The following is a 26,825-nucleotide window of genomic DNA, read 5'->3' as shown; positions in this document are numbered from 1 at the left end:
AAATCATAATTTCCCATTGTGTTTTGGTTAGGCTTATATATGTACGGGTAGGATGTAAAGTAAAGATATTGATTAAAGCATACTTTATTACAGCATTAGTTAACACTGATGGTGTTATTCGCTGCTGTTGGCATTAGTTAGACTACACAATAATAAAGATGATATGGGAGCAAACATGTAAACTCATGTTTGACCAGGTCAAACTGGCAGAAGTTAACGATGCATTAAACTTCCAATACTAGTTTTCCTGCATTACACAATTCCACCCCTCAGATGATTTAATCAAATATTGCATCATTTCAGAAAAAGCTTTATATCATCCCAAGCCTTCATCAATGATTTGGTAGATAAGCAGCTAAACAAGGTCCTCCGTGCTTTTATTGCAAAACCTGAAGTAAAATGAATGCTTTCTGAGAATCATAATAATACTCCCTACAAACTATCAGAGTACAGTGTTTGCCAGATTCACAAATTTATTGCATGACTCATCCCTAGTTTAGTTCAGTTGATGAATCAAAGTTACAAAAAACTAAAAAAATTTGAAAGGTGAATGCTTTGAATATATATCACTATGATACAAGCAGATCGACTAATAGAAAGTCAACATGTTATACAATTTACAACACAGATGTAAAACATGGTTTTGGTCAAACTAAGCTCCCGACCTGGCTGATTCACAACATTAGAATTAAAATGTATATTTATGCATTACTCTAACAAACCTAATATTCAGCAGATAATACAAAAAAAGGCAAGGGATATCCTGGTGTGATTTTAATTCCTTTTATCATTTCTATTAATATGTTAACAAATTAACATATCAAGTGACGATTAAAAAAATAAATGATGATCAAATGTTACCACTATTGACTATTGACTATATCTAGATAATTCTCGTATTTATGGAATAATTCAAAGTGTCTAATTATTCTCATTACAAGTTGAACTGCAGGCTGAGATTAAATAGGGGAGTGACATTTTTAGAGCGATTTATCACACTCCCTTGAAACAATATGCTTATAGTAATTAAGTGTATGAGCAACTGCTCCAAAAAAGACAAAATGGATAATTCTTAAAACACACTATATCTATGCAAAGCAATCAAATGAGCATTTAAAAAGTAAATAATTGGTTAGAATGGTGATTAAAAACTCCCAGGAGTAAAATACCCTCCCCACCAACATGATTTGCCCAGCTGACTAATGCCAACATTTCAGGCAGGCAATCAGTCTTTGAAATATGAAATAAGGAATTCCTTTGTTCACTGTGTAAATCAGCGTTTACTAATTAATGTAATTTTGTATAGTTTTGGAATGAAATGGACCTTTGTCCAAGGATTTCAACAATACCTAAGAGAAATGAGCAACAGTATGTTGTGAGCCAACTGCAGCCAACTGCAGCAGATTTTTGTATCTCATGTAAGAAATATACAATGTATTTTCTAAAGACTAAAATTATATATTATGTTGCATTTTAGAAAATTTACATCTGCTTTAGTAATGTTACTTTTCAAGTTTACTCAAGGTAAAACATTTCCAAATAGAGCAGCACAATCCATCATCTGGTAAATTGTAATATAATGCCTTAGATAATTTACTTTCTTCTGGTAAGGAGTTAATTAATAACGTTAGAAGAGTTCAAAATTAAATCTCCGATGTTATTTGCTGACAAATGAAGAGAAGCAGCAATTTGATTAGTTTCATTCTAGAATATACTAATAATTTAACTAAATTAAGTGAATACTAATTAAATTATCCCATGGTGATGATTGCTTATATTTGGTACATTTTTTCCCTTCCTCACCGTTAGTAATTTGTTACAGATTCTCTGGCTGGCTCAACTTAATATCTGCTACATTCTGATCTTGTGCTTTTCCTGGTCCCTTTTAATCCCATCACCTTATGGTTATTTCTCTCCCTTTTTCATTCTTTTTCTATGTGATATTCGACTTCTGTGGCACTTAATATTCATTCGATGCAGTATACAAAGAAAAAAGAGAGGGGAACGATGAAAGGCAGTGACAGTATTGATCAAAGATACTGGATAGATTTGAACTCCCCAATGTGCCGGCAGGACGAGGAAAATATCCTCCAGTGCATTTGGCAGATTCTCTTTAATGCAATCAACAAATTAACATCTTACTTTTTGGTGTTTTATGTGCAAAGAGTGCATGCATGATTTGGTTTAAACTGCACGATTTAAAGGCATGTTCCAAGCTTACCTGCACAACGGCAAATGGACCACAGAGACACCATCTAAGTCTTATCCTTTCAAAGATCCTTTTGTCTACCCATTATCCTCCACCTTCAGAAGGTGGAGGAGGAATGGGCAAACAAAAAGATCTTTCAAAGGATCTTTCAAAGGGTCAAATGATCATTCCGTTCTAGCAAATGTCAAATGGATGCAATGAAGCAACTAAAAATAGCTTCCTTTCTTTTGGATCGCTGAAACGATAATTGGTTTTTACAGATGCTGCCTGACCTGCAAAATGCCTCCAGCATTTGCTGTTTTTATTTAAGATTATGCTGCAATTTGGTGGCACCCCACCACTTGCCATATCGTGAGTTTAAGGTTTTCTGAGCACCATTTTCCATAAGGAGCCAGCCAGCAAACAGGGTGATGTGACTGGAACATGCTGCAGAGGAGAGCTAATGTGTGATTTACTTCTGAGATCAGCACTGCGTGTAGTTTAATGACCACATTAGATCAGGGTGTGTGAGCACTTGACTGGTGTAGCTGGGGCATGTTGGCCGGTGTGGGCAAGTTGGGCTGAAGGGCCTGTTTCCACACTGTATCACTTTATGACTATTACTCATTGTGGCACATTCCCCCATCTCGTGATGCGTGTATAACCTCCGCTGGCCTTGTTATAGTTGCTCTAGTACTTCACTTCCAAAACAATTCATCATGCAACATGGAACCATTCTGGCTCTGCACTCCCTCAAAAATCCATGTGAACCCATCACCTTTGCCATTTATCCAAATCTTTATACACAGTTGTAACTCTGCATCAAAGCTACTGGATTAGCAACGGGCCTTCTGGATATTAGACTCAGAGATATGCATGTGAATTTAGCTTGGCGAGCTACTGCCTCACAGAGCCAGAGACCCAGGTTCAATCCTGACCTTGGGTGTTGTTTGTGAGGCGTTTGCGCATTCCCTCTGCGACTGCGTGGATTTCCTCCTGATGTTCCGGTTTCCCTCCACATCACATGTGGGTTTGTTGGTTAATCGACCTCTGTGGAAATTACCCCAGTGTGTAGGGAGTGGATGGGAAAGTGGGATAATATGGAACTAATGTAAACAGATTGATGGTTGGCGCATACTCAGAGGGCCAGTTTCCATGCTATATCTCTAAACTAAACCTGAAGATTTAACCATGTTTTCTATCCACAGAAACCAGTGAGTATTCCAAGTATTTTCTGTCCATCATTTCAGCAATCCCTTTTGAAGCGATTTTACAAATATTGTAACAGAAATCGTACACCCACAGAAAAAAGAATCAGACCTCTTAATAATTGCATCTCATCTATTTGATAAACAAATTTTAGCAGTGACATTAAACATTTGATAACTGGGGAGGATTAATTGCATGATCTTAAAAAGGCAGGTCCAGGGATCTTTTGCTCCTGTGATGTTTTTATCCTAAGCATTGCTTAGATGTAAACTACCATGTAATTGTTTTCAAAGCTGCTTTTGTGTACAGCCCGCCCACCTTCTGCCAAGCAAAAGACTGATTTTCATTCCTGAGGAGCAGTTTCATTATCTATATTTTTAATAGTAGCACTCTCAGAAACATCATGTGATATCATCACTACCAAAATTTGCTGCTGGAAATAATAGAAAAACTATTTTGTGTTTTTTTCTTAAGATGAATTCTCAGCAATCACATATACAAACAGAACAGTTATTTACCTCGATGACTCTATTCGTGGATGTGTCCTAACAGTTGGGAAGTTAAAGACATCAGTGTAAATGTAGATAGGAAGGGCAATTCGGGGGCAATTCAGCCAAATGCAGCTCATCAAGCAAATATCTGACAGATAAAGAAATCTGATTGAACTAAGTTCTGCCGTTTTCAGCCGTTGCTCAATAAAATGCATGGTTAATAAGACATTAATATTTTGATTTGACCATGTTTTGCTATGTTAATGTTAGGACTAAGTTCAGTGCCATGTAGTTAGATTAGAATGTTCAAGAGATATTCAAGAACTCAAGAGTTAAGCATCATATAAAGTAAGATTTCATATTGGCCAGTTTAAGTATGAACATGAAATCATTGAGCTAATATTTATTTCAAAAGGCACAGAATATTGGAGTAACTCTGCTTGTCAGGCAGCATCTCTGGAGAATATGGAGAGGTGATGTTTTGGGTCGCAGTGCGGCAGCAGCTCTACCTCTATCACAATCTGAAGAAGGGTCCCAACCGAAAACGTCACCTATCCATGTTCTCCAGAGATGTTGCCTGATCTGCTGAGTTACTCCAGGACGTTGTGTCTTTTTTTGTAAACCAGCATCAGCAGTTCCTTGATTCTAATCTGAGGATCTATTTCATTAAGTTTAATGGCGTTTGTTTTACCACATCCCCCCCTTCCCTTGAGTTAATGAACCCAAGAAACTCCTGAGCTTTTTAAGCTTCCACCTGTAATGCTGACAGCTGTAATACTGTATATCCCAGAAGCCCACGGTTACTGAAAGACTGGATCTTGTGATGATCAGAAAGAAGTGGTAGGAAGCAGCTTTTGAAACCGTTGGCTGGCAGAAGATTGGAAGTCCAATCATAAATGAAGCAGAAGATGTGATGTTGGACTGCAAGTCAAAATGTCTCAGTGATACCAAGAAAATGGCCAAAATAAAGCTAACCTTTGACAAGCTGGCAAACAAAGCAGATGAGCAACCTGCACAGAGTGATAGTTCAGAAGTTTACGGGATCATTGAACTCATTTAACTAATTTGAAATGGACATCATTTAGATTAGTGTATCACTTGGCCGAACAGAGATATCATTAATCTTGTCAGACTATTGATTGGCAATGGATTTAACACAGAATCCATTTTGTTCTCAATTTGAAATAGTAACTGAGCAGTTTGGAAATTGATACCAACACTGGGTTTTACATTGCTCCTAAATTTACTTAGCATTCGTCAGACACCTGCCCAAATCTTGTATTGCATGTCCTTCACTTATTGACTAACTTTCTTGCTTTGCCAGAACTGACATTTGAGAGTCCTGCCATTGTTTTCCAAGTCATGTACTACTACGATTCATTCAGAAAGTTACTTCTTATTTTGACCTGGGTGCAGTTTAAAAGACTGCATAGATTTCCTCCCAACTGTAGAGAGCCAACAAAGAGCTGTTTACTGTAATGCCCCTGTCCCACGTAGGAAACCTGAACGGAAACCTCTGGAGACTTTGCGCCCCACCCAAGGTTTCCCTGCGGTTCCCGGAGGTTGCAGGTGGTTGCCGGAGTTTGCAGGTAGTGGAAGCAGGTAGGGAGACTGACAAAAACCTCCGGGAACCTCTGGGAACCGCACGGAAACCTTGGGTGGGGCGCAAAGTCTCCAGAGGTTTCCGTTCAGGTTTCCTAAGTGGGACAGGGGCATGTGTCCCTTAAATAACTTGATTTTCATGGAACCATCCTTAGGTTGTGTCTGACTTCAGACAATTTCTCAGGTTACCAATAACCTTCCTCCAAAGTTCCTGTTGATGTTCAGAAACCCCAGAAATTGAAGGTGATTACATTCAATAGTTGACAATGTACACATTTGTAAATATCTGTATTGATTTCCTTTTAATCATTTATTCAATTAAACTAAACAAATATCAAACAAAATGATGCTTAAAATTTTAAATTGTGCTGCAATCTATTTGTGAAATTGTGTCAGATTAATGATTCAATGCAAATATATTCCTTTGACCAGAACTTTGAGAAATCACTAATTTCATTCCAAAGAGGAAGAAAGATTCCAAGGGGTGTAAGGGGCGACCGTGGCTGATGAGGGAAGTCAGGGACAGTATAAAAATAATAGTACAATTAGTACAAAAGGGCATGGTGTGTGTGTCAATGTATTGACTGTGAAGTGAAGACTAGCTCCGTCATCCGTTGCACCCCCCCCAGCTGACCACCCAGGTCAGCGTTGATTGATCAGCCCAGATCCCGCCAGGTCCACGCGGGTGCTCAAGTTCGATAAACGACGGTTGGAGACCAAAGCCCGCCACAATATCACCTTTCCACCACTATCCTCTGTCTTCGATGGGTAAGCCATGGATGAACAGCGAGGTCAGACAACTGCTGAAAGCACGGGACACCGCTTTCAGGTCAGGCGATGCTCGAGCCTACAGTTCATCCAGGGCTAACCTGAAGAGGGGCATCAGGAAGGCCAAGCACTGCCATAAGCTCAGGATTGAGGAGCACTTCAACAACAACTCCGACCCCCGACGCATGTGGCAAGGCATCCAGGCCATCACGGACTACAGACCCTCCAACATCACCCCCACATCCAGCGACGCCTCCTTCCTTGAGGAGCTTAACCACTTCTATGGCCGCTTCGACAGGGACAATCTAGAGACAGCCATCAAGGCTGTGCTACCTGCCGATCACCAACCCCTCACACTCACCCCCTACGACGTGTACGTGGCACTGAGTAGGACTAATGCACGTAAGGCTGCTGGCCCTGACGGCATCCCCGGGCGCGTGCTCAGGGCCTGTGCTGCGCAGCTGACAGACGTCTGGACTGCCATCTTCAACCTGTCACTTGCCCAAGCAATTGTCCCCACTTGCCTTAAAAACCTCCATCGTGCCAAACGCAAAATCACTCCACTGCGGCAAGCCTCAACGACTTCCGCCCAGTTGCACTTACCCCCATCATCACCAAGTGCTTCGAGAGGCTGGTCCTGGCACACCTCAAAAGCTGCCTACCCCCCACACTGGATCCCTATCAGTTTGCCTACCGCAAGAACAGGAGTACGGAGGATGCCATCTCAACGGCACTTCACTCCGCCCTCTCCCACCTTGACAACAGAGACACTTATGTAAGAATGCTGTTCATCGATTACAGCTCAGCATTCAACACCATTATTCCATCAAAACTGATCACCAAACTCGGTAATCTGGGCATCGACCCCTCCCTCTGCAACTGGATACTGGAATTTCTAACCAACAGACCCCAGTCTGTGAGGTTAGACAAGCACACCTCTTCAACCCTCACCCTGAACACCGGCGTTCCTCAGGGTTGTGTGCTGAGCCCCCTCCTCTACTCCCTCTTCACCTATGACTGCACACCTGTACATGGTACTAACACCATCATCAAGTATGCAGATGATACAACGGTGATTGGCCTCATCAGCAACAACATGAGCTGGCCTACAGGGAGGAGGTCCAGCACTTAGCAGCATGGTGCGCTGACAACAACCTGGCCCTTAACTCCAAGAAGACCAAGGAGCTCATTGTAGACTTCAGGAAGTCCAGAGGCGGCACGAACCCCCCCATCCACATTAACGGGACGGAGGAGGAACATGTTTCTAGCTTCAGGTTCCTGGGAGTCAACATCTCCGATGACCTCTCTTGGACCCACAATACCTCTACTCTGATCAAGAAGGCTCATCAGCGTCTCTTCTTCCTGAGGAGACAGAAGAAGAGCCATCTGTCTCCTCAGATCCTGGTGGTAACTTCTACCGCTGCACCATCGAGAGCATCCTTACCAACTGCATCACAGTATGGGGAGGCAACTGCTCTGTCTCCGACTGGAAGGCATTGCAGAGGGTGGTGAAAATTGCCCAACGCATCACCGGTTCCACGCTCCCCTCCATTGAGTCTGTCCAAAGCAAGCGCTGTCTGCGGAGGGCGCTCAGCATCACCAAGGACTGCTCTCACCCCAACCATGGACTGTTTACCCTCCTACCATCCGGGAGGCGCTACAGGTCTCTCCGTTGCCGAACCAGCAGGTCGAGGAACAGCTTCTTTCCGGCGGCTGTCACTCTACTAAACAACGTACCTCGGTGACGGCCAATCACCCCCCCCCCCCCCCCCCCCAGGTCACTTATTATTTATTTTTATTCAAATTGTTTGCTATGTCGCTCTTCAAGGGAGATGCTAAATGCATTTCGTTGTCTCTGTACTGTACACTGACAATGACAATTAAAATTGAATCTGAATCTGAATCTGAAGCTATCGTTATATACATCCCATGCATCTTAATATTCTGGATCGGCCTACTGAGGAACTTTGTCAAATGCCTTACTAAAATCCATGTGAACATCATTCACTGCCCTACCCTAATCAAATACTTTTGTCATATCCTAAAAAAAAAAATTATGTTTGTAAGACATGACCTGCCCCATTGACCTGCCATTGCTAACTATTAGCCCATTATCTTTCAAACGGGGGTAAATCCTATCCCTAAGAATCCTACCAGGTTTCCTACCAGTGAAATGATGCTCACTGGCCTATAATTTCCTGGATTATCTCTACTTCCCTGTTAAAAAAAAGGAACATATTTTCCTGACTCTAGTCCCCTGGAACTTCGCCTGAGGCCAGAGAGGATACAAAGATTTCTGTCAAGGCCTCTGCAATCTCCTCTCTTGTCTCTCACTATAATCTGGGATAGATTCCATCAAGCCCTGTCGATTTATCCACCTTTATGCTTCTAAAGAAACCCAACAGACCTCCTTCCTGATGTAAAATGCCCTTAGCATATTGGTATACCCTACACCGATCACACTATCCTACATGCCCTTCTCCTTGGTGAATACAGAAGCAAATTACTAATTCAACCACTTGCATATATCCTATGACACCAAGCACCAATACTCCCCATTATCCTTGAGTGGCCCTACACTATTTCGAGCTACCCTCTTATTTTTTAATAAATGTATCACAATCCTTGGGATTTTTTAAAATCCAATTTACCAATTATATTTTTGCAGCCCCCATTTGGGCCTTCTAATTTCCTCCTTGAGTTCTTTCCTGCTTGCTTTATATTCTGTATTTATATTTGATCAGTGCTGTGACATTTTTTTTTAAGATTACACTTCTTCAGTTTTCCCATCAAACAATGTGAACGACACCTTTTCAAATGCTTTTTATCATTGTTGTGTGCTTCAAAAGTAAAACAAGTTCTACAGGAATCTATGTATTAAAACCAGAACTGTAACAGTATTTGTTGGTTTTATAATCATTGTGATTAAAGTTTGACACCATTATTTCAATCACATTGGAACATGCAATAAAATTTGGCTGTGAGTGACAACTAATTTCTGTATATTCGCATTTTTATTGTACAACAGTGAATATATCAAGGGAATAAGAATGTCAGTGACCTCAGTACACATTTGTTCCATCTGGTAAAGCAAATTGAAGTTGCTTTGTTCGTAAATGAAAAAACGCTGATGTTTTAACAAGTAACAATTCTGATTTTATAGCCAGATTTAAAGCAACAAGCTGTCTTCATCAAACCAAGCATTTGAGATGTGACTGTATCTGTTTTTTTGAGTTACGATAATTAAATGGTTCAGTTCATGTTGCTGCAAATAACATTGTAATCCAAACGTGCTGCTCATTGAAGTAGAATTTAAATATTTCAAGAGCATTGTATCATGTTTTGAAAATACATTTGCAGATTGCAAAATCATATTTGTTCACATTTACAAAAATATCGAGAAGTAATGCAAGCTTATAAGTCCATATGAATCTACTGAATACACCAGCAGTTATGATAAATATATAGAAACAAAGAACAACAGGTGTTGGTTATGAGAAAAGATACAAAGTGCTGGAGTAACTCAGTGGGTCGGGCAGCATCTCTGGCGAACATGAATGGGTGATGTCTGCCAGAGATGCCGCCTGAACCATCGAGTTACTCCAGCACTTAGAGTCTTCGTCGCTAATCATATAGATTGATTAATCTACAAAGTGAATGACTTCTTCTTCTTCTTCTTCTTCTTCTTCTTCTTCTTCTTCTTCTTCTTCTTCTTCTTCTTCTTCGTTGATTTGATTGTGCACAGGGCGGACCACGTGAAGGTTGCAATCTCCCACCCCAGTGAATGGCTGAAGAATTAGGATTACTCTTGCAAATTATTTCTTTCACACAATAAAATGAAGCATTATATAGGTTTGGTAATTCCCTGAAGAATGGTTCCGACCCAAAACGTCATCTATTCCTTTTCTCCAGAGATACTGCCTGACCCACTGAGTTTCTCCTGCATTTTGGGTCTATCTTTTGTCAGTCACAAGTCTGGCCTTTTCTTAACCATTCCCTCAGCTTTCTGTCTACACTTTAAAAACAATTCTCTAACTTTTCAGCTCCATGATTGTCCTATTCATGAACTGTGTTGTCTTCATTACATCCCATCAAAATGCCAAACATTCAGCCTCTCTAGCCTCCATGCTAACAGATAATGAGATAATGAGAGTGAGATAATGTAAATGAGTATCCTTTTCTCGGGAAATTGAAAATTAATAGTAAGATTAAATGAGAACTTACCAGTTTGAAGTTTGATCTTGATTTTATGAGGAGTTACGATGAGCGATTACGGAAGAAGGGCCGTCCGTCTGCGTGCGCGTCAATCTTCAAAGCAGCGGTGTTAAATCACAGATAACAAAGAAGACCTGGGAATAGTAAGATTGTGAAAAAACTAGAACTTCCATGTGACCTTGATAATATGAGGGTGGGAGCGGTGGGCACGTAATCGCTCATCGTAACTCCTCATAAAATCAAGATCAAACTTCAAACTGGTAAGTTCTTTTTTAATCTTACTATTTTACTTCGGAGTCACGTGAGTGACTACGTGAAGATTTCAAAGCTCTGTGATTTTACGCCGGTTACGAATCCTGGCATTACACACTGAATGGATTGACCATGGAAGCATGTAATCATTAAAGCATTCAGACATTACGTAGTTAAGTAAAGACACTGATGCTTTAAATGAAAGAAAATTAAAAAAAAACTAGTTACCCCTCCCATCCTTGGGGGTAAACTAAGGGACAGAACCTAAAATGGTATGTGCAAACACCCCCAGTCCGGTTATAGGTTTGTTATAAAACCGGTGGACCGTTATTTCATTCATCCATCCTGCAGCTACTAGGATGTCGTCAAGAGGCACGTCCATAGCTCTTGCTGCCGGCGTAGATGCAGCCCTGGTGGAGTGAGGTTTAACCATTTAAATGTTCACTCTGTTACTGCCATTACCCCCTTTGACCATCTGGAGATGGTTTGAGTTGACACCTTCTGGTGTGGTTTTTAATTAATTAATTAATTTATTTATTTTTATTTATTTTTATTTATGGCTGATGAGGACTGATTGTTCTGAACCTCTGAGGTTATCCGTAACTCTCAGATAGTGGTGTTAGTATGTTACCACACACACAACCGTAGGTCCTCTGGATATGCCAAGAACTGGATCTCCATCCCTGGCATTCCTGGCCTGCTATGTTTTATCAGGTTCCTGATTACGAATGTTCTGTTGTTCATATTGGTGGTCATGTGGTACAACCGTAGCTTTTGCAGTGTCTGGACTCTTTGTCAGCATACCACCTTCAGGGTTAGTTATAGGCTGTCCTCACTGTCAATGTAGGGTTAGGACCACGCTCACATCCCATGTGTCCATGTACCTTGGCCTTAGTGGTATTAAACTGTAAATTCCCTTCATGAATTTTGTTGTAAAGGGGTGCGTTCCTATCGACCCGTGCCCTGCTTCCAGCATCAGATAGGAGGAGAGTGCGCCTCTGGCACTATAGATTACACTATAACTTTGTTTATAGTTATGGTACAGAGTTGATATGAAATCCAAGACATCTGTTATCCGAACTGTGTTGTATTTGTTCGGACAGTCCTATGCCTTGAAATGGCCTCCTCAGAATCTGCAGATCAACAAGTTAATACGTTCGTGTAGTGGATGATTACTCCTTGTAACTGGGTTCACGAGGAGGTCCCTGCTCTTGGGCATAGCCATAACTGGCTGGACTATAGTTCCCAAAAATTTTGGGAACCAGGCTTGAGTAGGCCAATCTGGCACTACCAATATGCCTGTGGATTAGTCTTGCTTGATTTTGGTCAAGCATCGGTTTGTGAGACAAATTTGCGGAAAGTATACATAAACAATCCTCCCCAATTGAAGGAGAAAGCATCCACTGCCTTTGTTCCTGGATCCTGCTTGCAGGACACATATCTGGGTAACTGATGGTTTAGTCTAGATGCAAACAGATCAATATCTGGTATGCCAAATCGTGTAGTTATTTAGTTAAATACTGCCTGATTCAACATCCATACTGTGTTGTTATTAAACATTTGTGATCCAGCATCTGTCACCGTGTTATATCTACCTCGTAGATTTCCCAAATATTCCTCTTGATACACCAGTGCCAAATGAGGTTCGACAATCTGTCGTAAGATACAGATTTTACACCACCCTTGTTAATGGATATGTGCCACCGCAGTGGTGTTATCAATCTGAATTTGAACAAGCACCGGTTGCATATTGCTACAGAAACCTTGAGTCCAAATTGTGCCCCCAACAATTCTGGGTAATTCATTCCATGTGTTGAGGAATTACAGACTCCTGCTCCTTCCATCTGCCCCCACAGCTCTAGACTGTGTTTGTGGCTCCCCATCCTTAGCCGCTTGCATAGGTCTGAAGAACCCTCGATGACTTTCAAGCAAAATTTACCTTGAGCTTTCTCACGTTCGTTATCCACCATAGTTATTCAACAATGGCCTCTGCTGGCAATCCATAGTTTTGCCAATTTGGCCTGCATGGAATCTGAGTGTTCGTTCCTTTGCTCGCTGTAAATTCTGGTAATGCAAAGACCCGTACGTACTGCTGGAAATGCAGCTACTATTTGCCAATTACACTCACTGTTTGCCTGATAGATGGCTAGTATTTGACTATCAGGTCATAGCAGGCTTGATTAATATAGCCGTTTGCCCGTAGGCAAAGTCACCAACATATTTACTGTTTTTGATAGTAAATTCTAGGTAATCAATTACCCTTGTAGGCGTCAATTTTGATTTAACTGGATGGATGAGGTTCTATTCTATCAATTCTATCAAACGGGGTTTTGGTTTGCTTTGACTGATGCTTCTGCCAATTCTTGGTGACTCCAAAATGAAATTGTCCAAATATGCCATTACTATGTGGCTCTGAGACCTTTGTAGACCCAGAATTGGTTTCCGTAGTTTAGTCAATAATCTAGGAGCTGATGTCAACCCATTTGGCAGATCCATGCCATCCAGTTAAACTTCAAATATGTCCTGTTCTTAGTGAATAGACACCGAATAGTATGCATCTTTGAGGTCAATGCATGCCATGTGACCATTTTCTAGGAAGCTCCTATAAAACAGTTGTTAGACCGTAACAAAAATTGCTGTTCTGTAAGTCTGTACTGCACATATGAGTTAAACCTGGATGAAGTGACATCCTCCATCTATCACCTGTCCTGAATGGCAATGCTGCCCAAAATACTGGGCCTGCCTCGAAGATCACTCCAGTCCAAGTTCCAAATCTGCTTGGAACCTATGTATGTTGTGCAGTAAAAATAATCACATGTTATTATCTGTTTTTTAAAACCAGTTCTGAAAATTCATGTTATTGTGATTTTGAACAAAAACAGAAGAGTAAATTACCAACATGTAACTGGTCCACAATCCCTTGTTTCAGTAAACCTAGACCCACCTACCTCCATGACTACCAGTGGTCTTGTGGTAAGCCCAAAAGCCCCTGATGCAGGTCCTTTTCTCTCCTTGACTGGGAGTAGGACTGTTAAGGAGTGTGGATTCCATGTTTCTTCTGACCTCTGCTTGGGTCTGGTCTGAAAACCTCATCATACTGAGCCTGCCTTGTAGGACAATTCTGGCCATAATTCTGAGTCTGCTTTGAAAGACGACTGATCATATTTCCGTGCCCAGCTTTCAAGCTACCACCGGATTCAGTGAACCGCTTACCCCCTATGGAGGTGTGGTGTGTTATCGCCTACTGATGAAGTTTTGCTTGTCGTTGGTACCTTGATTGGTCCGACAGCTTTTGCTTCCTTCTTCTGGTCTTACCTGAAGAGAGGATTCTGCGGCTGATAGCGCTCCCTTGCCGGCATTGTAGCGTGCGCATATTCTGCCAACTGCTGGCTCTTGATTCCATATGCATGTGCTTCAGTATGTTCATACTTTAAATTCGAGATCAGTTACCTACTGATCACTCACACTCCCCTCCACTGAGAGTGAGATTTGTAGGCAGCCCTGAGAACAGGTGCTGCCGCAGGCCCCTGAGGATACCTGTGCTGACATGGCCCTTCCAGTGGACCTAAATGAGGTTCTAGCTTTGGGCCAGACTGAAACGGGCCATGAATGCTCCTCTCCTCAGAGCAGGAGACATTTGTGCAGCCCTGAAAACAGGTGCTGCTGCCTGCGGGTTCTCCATAATACCCGGGCTGTCAATTAGCTAGATCTCCATCCAGGGAAGCACCCAGTGGAACCTGGATGATTGCAGAAGTACTTATTTTCTGTTGTTTGTATGGAAGCTTATTATTCCTTTTATGTAAAGCACTTTGGTGTCAATGCGAGTTGACCCGAACAGTGCAATATAAGTAAAACTTACTTACTTACTTCCTTTCTTCTGATTGTCCCTGGGAAGGTTTCCCCCCCTGTTCTTTGTACTCAGATTCAGAGTGGTTTCTTCCATATGTAGTTCCCCCTCCAATGGGGAAGACATTGGGCTGCCCCATGTGCGAGGCTCCCGGCACCGGCACTGCTGTAGGCCGTGCTGATACTGCTCCCTCCTTCGGAGCAGATCATTGTTGGAGCAACTTCTCCATAAGTTGCTCCATGTGGGAGAAGTCGTCCTCAGACGCTCTCCGTTGAGGGAGGGTATCCCTCTTCCCCGGACTCATCTGAGTCAACGGGTTTGTTAGACTTGCGGGTGGTATTACGTCCCGCAGGACAACCATGGAGCTCCTCCTCCCGCACAAAGTCTCCTGCCGATTCTGCTGTCGGCGCTAATGTCGGGAACAAGACCGTCGCCCGCTACTTGGAATGCTGCGGTCTTCGGCAGCCGACATCCCCGCGGGCCGTCTCCTCGACATCTGGGCTCTGAAACTACAAAAAAGTTTCAAGCCCGAAAGAACGCAGGTAAGTAGTTCAACTTTCCTTACCTGCTCATCCCGACGGCTGGGAGGACACAGTGCCTGCCAGTCCGTCGTGCGCATGCGTTCAGACGTAATGACGCGCACGCAGTCGGACGGCCCTTCTTCACGTGACTCCGAAGTAAAATTGAAAGTTGCCATCACAACTACCCCAGAATCCATCCTTAACTATCATCTATCAAAAAAGGCTTAATCAAAAGTAATAATCAAAATTGCATCTCATTGATTCCAATTTGTGAAACTCACTAACCAATCTGTCAGTAACCAATAAATGTGAACGCATTGAATGTGAAAGTTAATATTCTTCGGTCTACTACGGTTCATATTGTTTAACTTCAAGAAAAATAAGTTTCCTTCATGAAAGTATAACGAGTAAATTAGAAATAAGAATTGCATCAAGATTAGCACGTTTTAACACTTTTTTTCACTGGTCATTCATGAAATTGTTCACATAATTTCACTTTGTACATGAAGTCATAACAATATTTAGTGATGGAAATAAATGGTTCTTATTCCAGAACCAAGTGTTCTGTTTTCTTCCTATAGAACTTTTTTTTAAAGATCAATATCTGGAAGCAATCATCCCACATTCCTGCAGAGTGACAATTCCATTTATCAGACTATCCATCCATGGCCCAATTACTTACAATTGGTGCTAAACTGCAGGCAATTATGGGGACTTTCTCCTAGGGAATAGGAATAAAAAGAGCCCAGCTATTTCAGGTTTTTTACTGCTGTCAGTATTTGCAGTCAGGATTTGTAGATGGAACTGTCTTTCTGTACTAAAGAAACACAGCCCCTCTGATGAATTTATGATGCAAATAAAAAAAAGCTGACTTGGTGAAATTACACAGGACAAGATCACTCTGCAGGGTGCAGTCTCTGCAGGGTGCAGTCTCTGCATGCCCACATTTAACTGAATCAGACATGGAAAGCCTATAGACCCTGTCCCACTTACGTGACCTTGGCACGCAAATTACGTGACCTCGTCACCGCGTTGAAGCGCACGGGCATCGTGTGGCTGCGTGGGGCGGGTCCCACTGGGAAGCGCAGAGAGGTATGGAGTTGTGCGCGGTATCGCACTGCGCTCCGAAATTTTGTAGCGAACGAAATCTTCGCTCACCACCGGCCTGTCGCGTAACTGACAGCCAAAGTAGGACAGGCCCAAGACCTTGGCACGACGCAACGTCTCACCTCCAACAGCAGCAGAAGCAGGCAAGCGATCGCCGAACTCGGCCTGGGGCTCACGGCCGTTACGGTCCGGATCCGCCCCCACTCCTACTCCCAGAGCGGGGCCACGAAAATTGAAGATAGACACAAAATGCAGGAGTAACTCAGCGGGACCGGCAGCATCTCTGGAGAGAAGAAATGGATGACGTTTCGGGTCAAGACCCTTCTTTCAGACTGAAGAAGAGTCTCGACCTGAAACATCACCCATTGCTTCTCTCCAGAGATGCTGCCGGTCCCGTTGAGTTACTCCTGCATTTTGTGTCCATCTTCAAATGACATCACATGCTCCAGACGGCTGTGCGGGCGCATGAAGTCGCGCACGACCTTCACGGGACCGTCGCGCCTCGACGCGACCACAAGATCGCGTAATTAGTATGCAAGGACACAAGGGACATGGGCTTTATATTTCTCTGGAGAGTCACACTCTCGAGTCAGGCACCAATGTTCTATGAATAATTAGGCAGCAGATGGTGTTACCCTTATTATGATTATTTCAAGAATAAGGGGTAAGCCATTTTAGAACTGAGACGAGGAAACACTTTTTCTCACAGAGAGTTGTGAGTGTGGAATTCTCTGCCTCAGAGGGCAGTTTTCTGGATACTTTCAAGAGAGAGCTAGATAGGGCTCTTAAAGATAGCGGAGTCAGGGGATATAGGGAGAGGGCAGGAACGGGGTACTGATTGGGGATGATCGGCCATGATCACATTGAATGGCGGTACTGGCTCGAAGGGCCGAATGGCCTACTCCTGCATCCACTGTCTATTGTCTATTGTAACGCAGAGGCCACAACTCCAGAGCCTCCCTGGTTGCTTTAGGTGGAAGGCAAGGCTAGGATACTGAGCTGACTGTCACAAACAGACACATTTAAAATCTATTTCAATTGAATAAACAAAAAAAAAGACAGACATCTTTGTTAAGAAGTTAACGGTATAATTGATTAGGAACAAACAAGGACATAAGAGTCGGAGTATGAAATCCGCACTCAGTCTGCCCCGCTATTCAATATGGCTGATCTGCTCCTGGCTTTAACTTATCTTCTGTGCCAGCTCACATACTCCTCAATTCCTTGGTCTTTCAAAATTTGATCTATCTTCTCTTTAAATTTATCCAGTGATAGAGAATTCCCGAGATACACCATCTCATGCAATATTTCTTTTCCAAACTCCAAAGGTTTTGTAAGGATTCTTATTTTCAATTGTCATAATTAAAATCACTTTAATATTGTGGGTTTAAGATTCTACAGCACTCTCTCTGCAGCTTTGTATTTTAGCAAGGGAAATACTGATTTTGGATCACATTAATAAATTACCATGAACTGTTTCTGGACCACCATCTATGTTAATACACTCATATGTTAATACAATGTTAATACACTGTTGATCTTGACTATATTTCAAGGAGAGGTTGATGAAAATACGAATTGTTAATTCCTCTGTACAAATCTGCAAGAATAATACACCTGGCTCGTCTCCTAGGCGAGCATATTTTGAACATAGTACTGATAAAGATCCATATAAATAAACTACAAAATATGTTATCATGATTGTAAAAACTAAATATTTCATGTCTCGATATGCATTCTGTAGAACAGCTTGTTCTTTTTAATAAGTACCACCAAGAATTGCCTCACATTTTGTTTTAGTTCATCAGCACAATGTGAGGGCAGTTTTTGTTTTACTGTTAACTGCAAGAAAATCAATAGAAAGAATATTGAAACAGTAAGATTTCGATTTTTTTCCTATTTTCCATGAATGTACATTTGTACATTTTTACAATTTTCTAAAATATTGAGGTTTATTTTAATCATAAGATTTAAAGAGTGTTTTTCAAGGATGCAAGCAGTTAATAAAAACATTTAAGAGGTTGATACGAAACACAAAGTGCTGGAGCAACTGAGTGAGTCAACCAGTATCTGACTATTGGCTGGCGCAGTAGTGGAGTAGTAGAGTCGCTGCCTTACGGTACCAGAGACCCGGGTTTAACCCTGACAATGAGTGTTGTCTGTACAAAGTTGTACATTCTCCATGTGACCGCTTGGGTTTTCCCCGGGTGCACCGGTTTTCACCCACACGCCAACAAACTACTTTGTAGGTTAATTGGCTTCAGTAAAAGGTAAACTGTCCTTAGTGTGTAGGATCGTGCTAGTGTATGTGGTGATTGCTGGTCAGCATGGAATCAGTGGGACAAGGGGCCTGTTTCCATGCTTCATCTCTAAAGTCTAATTCTGGGGAGGGATAGGACAGGCCATGTTTTAGGTCGGGGACCATTCTTCAACCCAAAACCATGCCCATCCACCCCCTCCCCAAATGTTGCCTGGCCCATTGAATTCTTCCAGCACTTTGTGTTTTGTTCAAGATTCCACTATTTGCAGCCTCGTGCCTCTAGAAGATTGATGCAATTCTGAATACAGTTGCAAACAACACAATTCAATGCCATCTTATTTTTATTTTTATTTTGGCTCCTTGTAAACTAAATTATCCATCTTTACAATTTAATTGCCTAAAACAATTATACCTTTTCCAATATCACTACATTTGTATAATTTCACATACGTAAGTATCAAAAGAGCTTTATTCGCCATTTTATATTATGCTTATATTAGAGAAATCCACAATTGAAAATGACTCTTTCACATGAAGAATGGTATTATTATTATTATTATTATTATTATTATTATTATTATTATTATTATTATTATTATTAAGAATATTATTAAAATTATCAACTCAAGTAAATAAATACTTGTTTATTTTCACGTTTTCTTCCCTCGGTAGACCATTTAAAAGTCTCACTGGAAATATGTTCATTTATTTCAGCATTTTAGAATACAAAATAACTAATCACCAATGGCTATTCTGAGTTCTTGATAGTCAATTTGTATTTTAGATTTTATTTGAAAGGCATTTACTTTCTAAATGTGCCTTAAATTGAGCACTCCTATATACACAGAACGTATGTAATAACCACAATGTTGTTTTGTTTCAGGACCCAACTGTTTTGCAGGAGTTTCCATTATCCCAGCAGGACGAGAGGTGAAGATCGATGAATGCACAACGTGCCACTGTTCCTATGAAGATGGCACCTGGAGAGTTGGCCATGAGGCAACCTGTATCAAGAATGACTGCCAAGAAACTTAGACAAGAGATTGTACTGTAAAAGACAAAGACGTTTGTTATGTTGAATATGAAATGAGACTGAAAGAATGCTGTTTTGTATATATTGTATTGCATACCATACATATGCTGTTTTTTGTATATACTGTATTGCATAGCGTACGTATCTTTAATTAGTTACATTATTTGTACAAAATTCGAGCAATAAAAGTGACTCGTATATTTCAAGCATCCACAATTTGGCTCTTTAATTTTCAACAATGTGGGTTTAGAATACTATGTCAGTACTTTTCCAGTGATGTTGTCCTCAGCAATTTTATATACAGTGCATTCAGAAAGTATTCCGACCCCTTCACTTTTTCCACATTTTCCTCTCAAAGCTCTATCAGGTTGGATGGGGAGCGTCGATGCACAGCTATTCAAGGTCCCTCCAGAGATGTTCGATTGGGTTCAAGCCCGGGCTCTGGCTGGGCCACTCAAGGACATTCACAGACTTGCACAAAGCCACTCCTGCGTTGTCTTGGCTGTGTGCTTAGGGTTGGAAGGTGAACCTTTGCCCCAGTCTGAGGTCCAGAACGCTCTAGAGCAGGTTTTCATCAAGGATCTCTCTGTAGTTTGCTCCGTTCATCTTTCCCTCGGTCTTGACTAGTCTCCCAGTTCCTGCCGCTGAAAAACATCCCCACAGCATGATGCTGCAACCACTATGCTTCACAATACTATGGTATTGACCAGGTGATGAGCGGTGCCTGGTTTCCTCCAGATGTGACGATTGGCAGTCAGGCCAAAGAGTTCAATCTTGGTTTCATCAGACCACAGAATCTTGTTTCTCATGGTCTGAGAATCCTTTAGGTGCTTTTTGGCAAACTGCAAGTGGGCTCTCATGTGCCTTTCACTGAGGAGTGGCTTCTGTCTGGCCACTCTACCATAAAGGCCTGATTGGTGGAGTGCTGCAGATATAGTTGTCCTTCTGGAAGGTTTTCCTATCTCCACAGAGGAACTCTGGAGCTCTATTAGAATGACCATCTGGTTCTTGGTCACCTCTTGGTTCTTGACCATGGACCTTCTCCCCCGATTGCTCAGTTTGGCCAGGCAGCCAGCTCTATGAAGTGTCCTGGTGGACGTAACAAAATGTGGGGAAAGTAAAGAGGTCTAAATACTTTCTGAATGCACTGTATACAATTTAACATGTAGGCTGGTCAGGGATGGTTAGCAAATATTAAAAGAAAAGAAAACATGGTAAATGTTGTGCAATAACTGTAACTATTTTACATTTGAATAAAGAACACACAAACATAAAGTGTAGACATTAGCGTTTAGGGATATTTTGTGGCTATTAGCAACAGCTGCTATATGGGTTTTGAAGAATTTATATTGTTTTGTGGTGGTTGGCTACATCTGGAATCTAAATAGCTTTGCTTCTACTAAGCCCATAGCAATTTTATGTGGTGTTTTCCCATTTGTTGTTGTTTTTTTCAATATCATTTATTATGTTCTTTCCTCGGCCTTTATCACTCTTACAGTATTCACTGTTTGTCACCATGGCTCCTCTCAAGAAACATGAACAGCTGGGTAGGGAAGAACCAGCTCCAATATTTCATGTTCATAAGTTCTAGGAGCAGAATTAGGCCATTCGGCCCATCGTCTACTCCGCCGTTCAATCATGGCTGATCTATCTTTCCCTCTCAACCCCATTCTCCTGCCTTCTCCCCGTAACCCCAGACACCCTTATCAATCAAGAATCTGATGAATCTCTGCCTTAAAAATATCCATTGACTTGGCCTCCACAGTCGTCTGTGGCAATGAATTCCACAGATTCGACAGCCTCTGGCTAAAGAAATTTCTCCTCATCTTTCCAAAGGTGCGTCCTTTTATTCTGAGGCTTCGGAGGCTATGGCTCTCCTAGACTGTCCCATCCTCTCCACATTCACTCTATCCAGGCCTTTCACATTTCCTCAGCTCCCTGAGATGCCACAGTTTATAGCGGTTATTGGTGTTATGGAGAAAATAGTCAAATTCATATCCTGCTCATCTTCAGCCTTGACTATTCTTTGTCACAATGTGAGGAGCTAAAGGAACTGAATTAATAATTTAAATTTCACACATCCAATCAGAAATGAGAAAAGTGTACTCATCGATGGGTGTCCAGCTAGCAAGTGCGAATAATAAAACACTTTCTTTTTGGGATGTTGGTTGCATTAGGAGTGGGTAGGAGAGTTTTCTCATAATATTAAGTCTAACAAAGCTCGCCTGTCCTCCTTAGAATTACAAAACTGTGAATGAATGGTTCAATCAGTAGTTACCCCATTCTTCCAGAGTTTCCATAACTTTAGATTTAGGTTTAGGTTTATTATTGTCACATGTACTGACAATAATAAAGCTTTATTTTGCAGCCTATCCAATCATATCAGAAAATACAACATAAATATGATAAGCCCAAACTCAAGTACAATAGGTAGCCAAGCGAAAGACACAGAATGCAAAATATAGTTCTCAGCATTGGAGCACATTAGTTCCAGTAACATAGTCTAATGTCTGCAATAGAGTAGTGAACCAGACAATACCTTAGCGTATGGAATGGTTCAAACAGGGCTAACCCATTTCTTTCAGGGTTTCTATAAATCTTCCACTAATGGGACACGAAGTGCTGAAGGCTCTCCACCCGAAATGTAATCTATCCATGTTCTCCAGAGATGCTTCCTGGCCCGTTGCATTACTCCAGCACGTTGTGTCCTTTGTTGTATTAAGCAGTATCTGCAGTTCCTTGTTTCTACTCTTCCATCAATGCCACGGGTAGATAAGGAAGAGAATCAATCCTCTTGCACTGGTGCTACAGGGGCAGGAAAACATCCAGGTCAATCCACTGGATACCATGCAATATTCTTCTAAATTGTATGTCATGTAAGCATAGTAGCTGCAATACTCTACCTCATTAGGTTACTGCTCTTAAGGATGTGAAACATATCTTTCAGAAAGGAAGGTACAGACGAAAGAATATTGATTAATGTCAACTGCCAGAATTTATGCCAAGAATCCAGATATATCCATGTATGTTTTATCTGAAAATTAACAGCCTTAAAGGAAGCAGTTCCTGGGAAATGGGGTAGAAAATCCCGAGAGAACGGGGTTCATGTGGCATGCATGGACCCTGTTCCCTCAAATGCTTTCAAGAGAGAGCTAGATAGGGCTCTTTAAAATAGCGGAGTCATGGGATATGGGAAGAAGGCAGGAATGGGGCACTAATTGGGGGTGATCAGCCATGATCACATTGAATGGCGGTGCTGGCTCGAAGGGCCGAATGGCCTATTCCTGCACTTATTGTCTATTGTCTATTGTCTATAAATGACAGTCAATTCTTAACATTCCTTTCTGACCAGTTAAAAATGTGCAAATGACTACCAAATGCAAAAAAACTAGTAGGAAGACCTTGACATTAAAGGACTAGCTATGGGTAAGTGGTCATACTGAATGGTGAGATTGGGTAGCAGGTTAGTAGTGTCCCACCTTAAAATCTCCATGATGTCCTCTAATGATGTTTCACAATCTCTCATAGCCATCTGTAATGATCTACAACTTCATCTATTGAGGCAACGGGTAGAGGTAGATGTTTTCAAACAGCATGAGGCATGGGTTCCTTTATCCTCATGCAAAAGAGCACATTCCCAGCAGAGAACTCCTCAATCATGCCTTTGCTGGAGTTTGATTACTTTGCAAAAAATTCTAAACACCTGTTTTTGCTTTTTTATTATGGGGTTTTGTGTGTAGATTGATGATTTAAAAAAAATGAATGTAACCAATTTTAGCATATGGCTGTAACGTAACAAAATGTGAAGGGGGTTGAATACTTTCTGAATGCACTGTTGGCTTTTCACAGACTAAATAGCATGCAAAACAAAAAGCTTTTCACTGTACCTCAGTACACGTTACAAATAATAAACGAAACTCAGTGGGTCAAGCAGCATCTCTGGAGAACATGGGTAAGTGACGTTTCGAGTTGGGACCCTTCTTCAGTTTTTGGAGTATTCTTCAGTCTGAAGAAAGTGCCGAAGTGTTGCCTATCCATGTTCTCCAGCACTTTGTGTCTTGGCAAGTCTAGAGTGTTTAATAGACACATGTACCGTCAACAGCATAATGAAATTCTTGCAGAAACATCACTGGTCTGTAACATTTACACAAAGATAATTTATAATAAACAAAAAATGCAATAAAGTATCCAAGACGAGATAGCTGAATAGATAGAACATTGGCTTCATGGAAGGGCCCAGAGGGTAATGGTAGAACGTTGCTTCTCAGACTGCTGGCCTGTGACTAGTGTTGTACTTTAAGGTTCGGTGCTGGGCCGATTACTGTTTGTCATCTACATCAATGATTTGGATGAGTATGCACATGGCAAGATTAGCAGGTTTGCAGATGATACAAAAGTGGGTGGTATTCAGATAGTGAAAATGGATGTCAAAAATTGCAGCAGGATCCTGATCGGTTGGCCAGGTGGGCTGAGGAATGGTTAATGGAATTTAATAGAGAGAAATGTGAGGTGTTGCATTTTGAAAAACCTAACATGGGCAGGACCTACACAGTGAATGGTAGGGCTCTGCAAAGTGTTGTACAGCAGAGAGATCTATGAATGCAGGAACATAGTTCCTTGAAGGTGGCACCTCAGGTAGATTGGGTGATCAGTTCAGTTTAGTTTATTGTCACGTATGCCAAGGTACAATGAAAAGCTTTTAGCACATTGGCTTTCATCTGTCTGTGCTTTTGGCACATTGGCCTTCAGAGTATTGAGTAAAGAAGTTGGGAGGTCATGTTACAATTATATACAACATTGGTGAGGCCGCATTTCAAGTATTGTGTTCAATTCTGGGCATCTTTTTATATGAAAAATGTTGTCAAGCTAGAAAGGATATCGCCAAGATTTGCGAAGATGTTGCTAGGACTCGAGGATCTGAGCTATAAGAAGAGGGTGAGCAGGCTGGTACTGTATTCCTTGGAGTGCAGGAGGATGAGTGGTGATCTTATAGAGGTGTATAAAATCATGAGAGGAATACGTCAGGTAGACACACTGTGTCTCTTTCCCAGAGTAGGGGAATCGAGAACTAAAGGACATAAGTTTAAGGTGAAGGGGGAAAGATTTAATAGGTTCAAGGTTCAAATGTATTTGTCACATGCACCAAAAGATGCAGTTAAATGAATTTACCATGCAGTGTTACAATTAGAAAAGGACACAATACACAATATAATTCAACACAGACATCCACCACAGTATTCTTCTGTGGTGGAAGGCAATACAGTTCAGACAGTCCTCCTCCTCCTCCCCTTCCCGTGTTCACCCATGGTCGGGGGCCTGAACATCGCTGCTACGGATGGCCCGATATTCAAGCCCTCTGGTCGGGATGGTCGGAACGCCGACGTCGGGACAGGTCGCGCACACCCCGTGGCCCGGAGCTCCCAAATCGGCCACCTCCTTACTGGAGCCCATGGCTTCAAGATGTTGTAGGAATAGAAACCTAGAAACATAGAAATTAGGTGCAGGAGTAGGCCATTCGGCACTTCGAGCCTGCACCGCCATTCAATATGATCATGGCTGATCATCCAACTCAGTATCCCGTACCTGCCTTCTCTCCATACCCCCTGATCCCCTTAGCCACAAGGACCACATCTAACTCCCTCTAAAATATAGCCAATGAACTGGCCTCAACTACCCTCTGTGGCAGAGAGTTCCAGAGATTCACCACTCTCTGTGTGAAAAAAAGTTCTTCTCATCTCGGTTTTAAAGGATTTCCCCCTTATCCTTAAGCTGTGACCCCTTTCCCTGGACTTCCCTAACATCGGGAATAATCTTCCTGCATCTAGCCTGTCCAACCCCTTAAGAATTTTGTAAGTTTCTATAAGATCCCCTCTCAATCTCCTAAATTCTAGAGAGTATAAACCAAGTCTATCCAGTCTTTCTTCATAAGACAGTCCTGACATCCCAGGACTCAGTCTGGTGAACCGTCTCTACACTCCCTCTATGGCAATAATGTCCTTCCTCAGATTTGGAGACCAAAACTGTACGCAATACTACCAAGACCCTGTACAACTGCAGTAGAACCTCCCTGCTCCTATACTCAAACCTTTTTGCAATGAAAGCTAACATACCATTCGCTTTCTTTACTGCCTGCTGCACCTGCATGCCTACCTTCAATGACTGGTGTACCATGACATCCAGGTCTCGCTGCATCTCCCCCTTTCCCAATCGGCCACCATTTAGATAATAGTCTGCTTTCCCGTTTTTGCCACCAAAATGGATAACCTCACATTTATCCACATTATACTGCATCTGCCAAACATTTTCCCACTCAACCAGCCTATCCAAGTCACCTTGCAGTCTCCTAGCATCCTCCTCACAGCTAACACTGCCCCCCAGCTTAGTGTCATCCGCAAACTTGGAGATATTGCCTTCAATTCCCTCATCCAGATCATTAATATATTGTAAATAGCTGGGGTCCCAGCACTGAGCCTTGCGGTACCCCACTAGTCACTGCCTGCCATTGTGAAAAGGACCCGTTTACTCCTACTCTTTGCTTCCTGTTTGCCAGCCAGTTCTCTATCCACATCAATACTGAACCCCCAATGCCGTGTGCTTTAAGTTTGTATACTAATCTCTTATTGGGGACCTTGTCGAAAGCCTTCTGGAAGTCCAGATACACCACATCCACTGTTTCTCCCCTATCCACGCTACTAGTTACATCCTCGAAAAAATCTATAAGATTCGTCAGACATGATTTACCTTTCGTAAATCCATGCTGACTTTGTCCAATGATTTCACCACTTTCCAAATGTGCTGCTATCCCATCTTTAATAACTGACTAGCAGTTTCCCCACTACCGATGTTAGACTAACTGGTCTGTAATTCCCCATTTTCTCTCTCCCTCCCTTCTTAAAAAGTGGGGTTACGTTTGCTACCCGCCAATCTTCAGGAACTACTCCAGAATCTAAAGAGTTTTGAAAGATTATTACTAATGCATCCACTATTTCTGGAGCTACTTCCTTAAGTACTCTGGGATGCAGCCTATCTGGCCCTGGGGATTTATCGTCCTTTAATCCATTCAATTTACGCAACACCACTTCCCGGCTAACCTGGATTTCACTCAATTCCTCCAACTCCTTTGACCCGCGGACCCCTGCTATTTCCGGCAAATTATTTATGTCTTCCTTAGTGAAGACGGAACCAAAGTAGTTATTCAATTGGTCCGCCATATCCTTGTTCCCCATGATCAACTCACCTGTTTCTGACTGCAAGGGACCTACATTTGTTTTAACTAATCTCTTTCTTTTCACATATCGATAAAAACTTTTGCAGTCAGTTTTTATGTTCCCT

General features: G+C 41.9%; 1 protein-coding gene across 3 annotated transcripts in view; it reads left to right on the top strand.

Annotated features, from left to right (window-relative positions):
- The window catches only part of vwc2 (von Willebrand factor C domain containing 2), a 125,524-nt gene extending 105,783 nt beyond the window's left edge, over positions 1 to 19,741 (top strand). For 2 of the 3 annotated variants that reach the window (XM_055657521.1, XM_055657512.1), the window contains exon 4: positions 19,344 to 19,740. In XM_055657521.1, the coding sequence (XP_055513496.1) occupies positions 19,344 to 19,495 (152 nt within the window). In that variant the 3' untranslated portion in view covers positions 19,496 to 19,740. Of the gene's footprint in view, positions 1 to 19,343 lie in introns of all 3 variants that reach the window. The other variant, XM_055657530.1, reaches the window with a different exon arrangement.
- The last annotated feature ends 7,084 nt before the right edge of the window (positions 19,742 to 26,825 follow it).

The sequence above is a fragment of the Leucoraja erinacea genome, chromosome 2, assembly GCF_028641065.1.
Source record: "Leucoraja erinacea ecotype New England chromosome 2, Leri_hhj_1, whole genome shotgun sequence".
Classification (NCBI taxonomy): domain Eukaryota; kingdom Metazoa; phylum Chordata; class Chondrichthyes; order Rajiformes; family Rajidae; genus Leucoraja; species Leucoraja erinaceus.
Note: the sequence above shows the minus strand (reverse complement) of the source record. Positions and strands in the feature narration are given on the sequence as shown.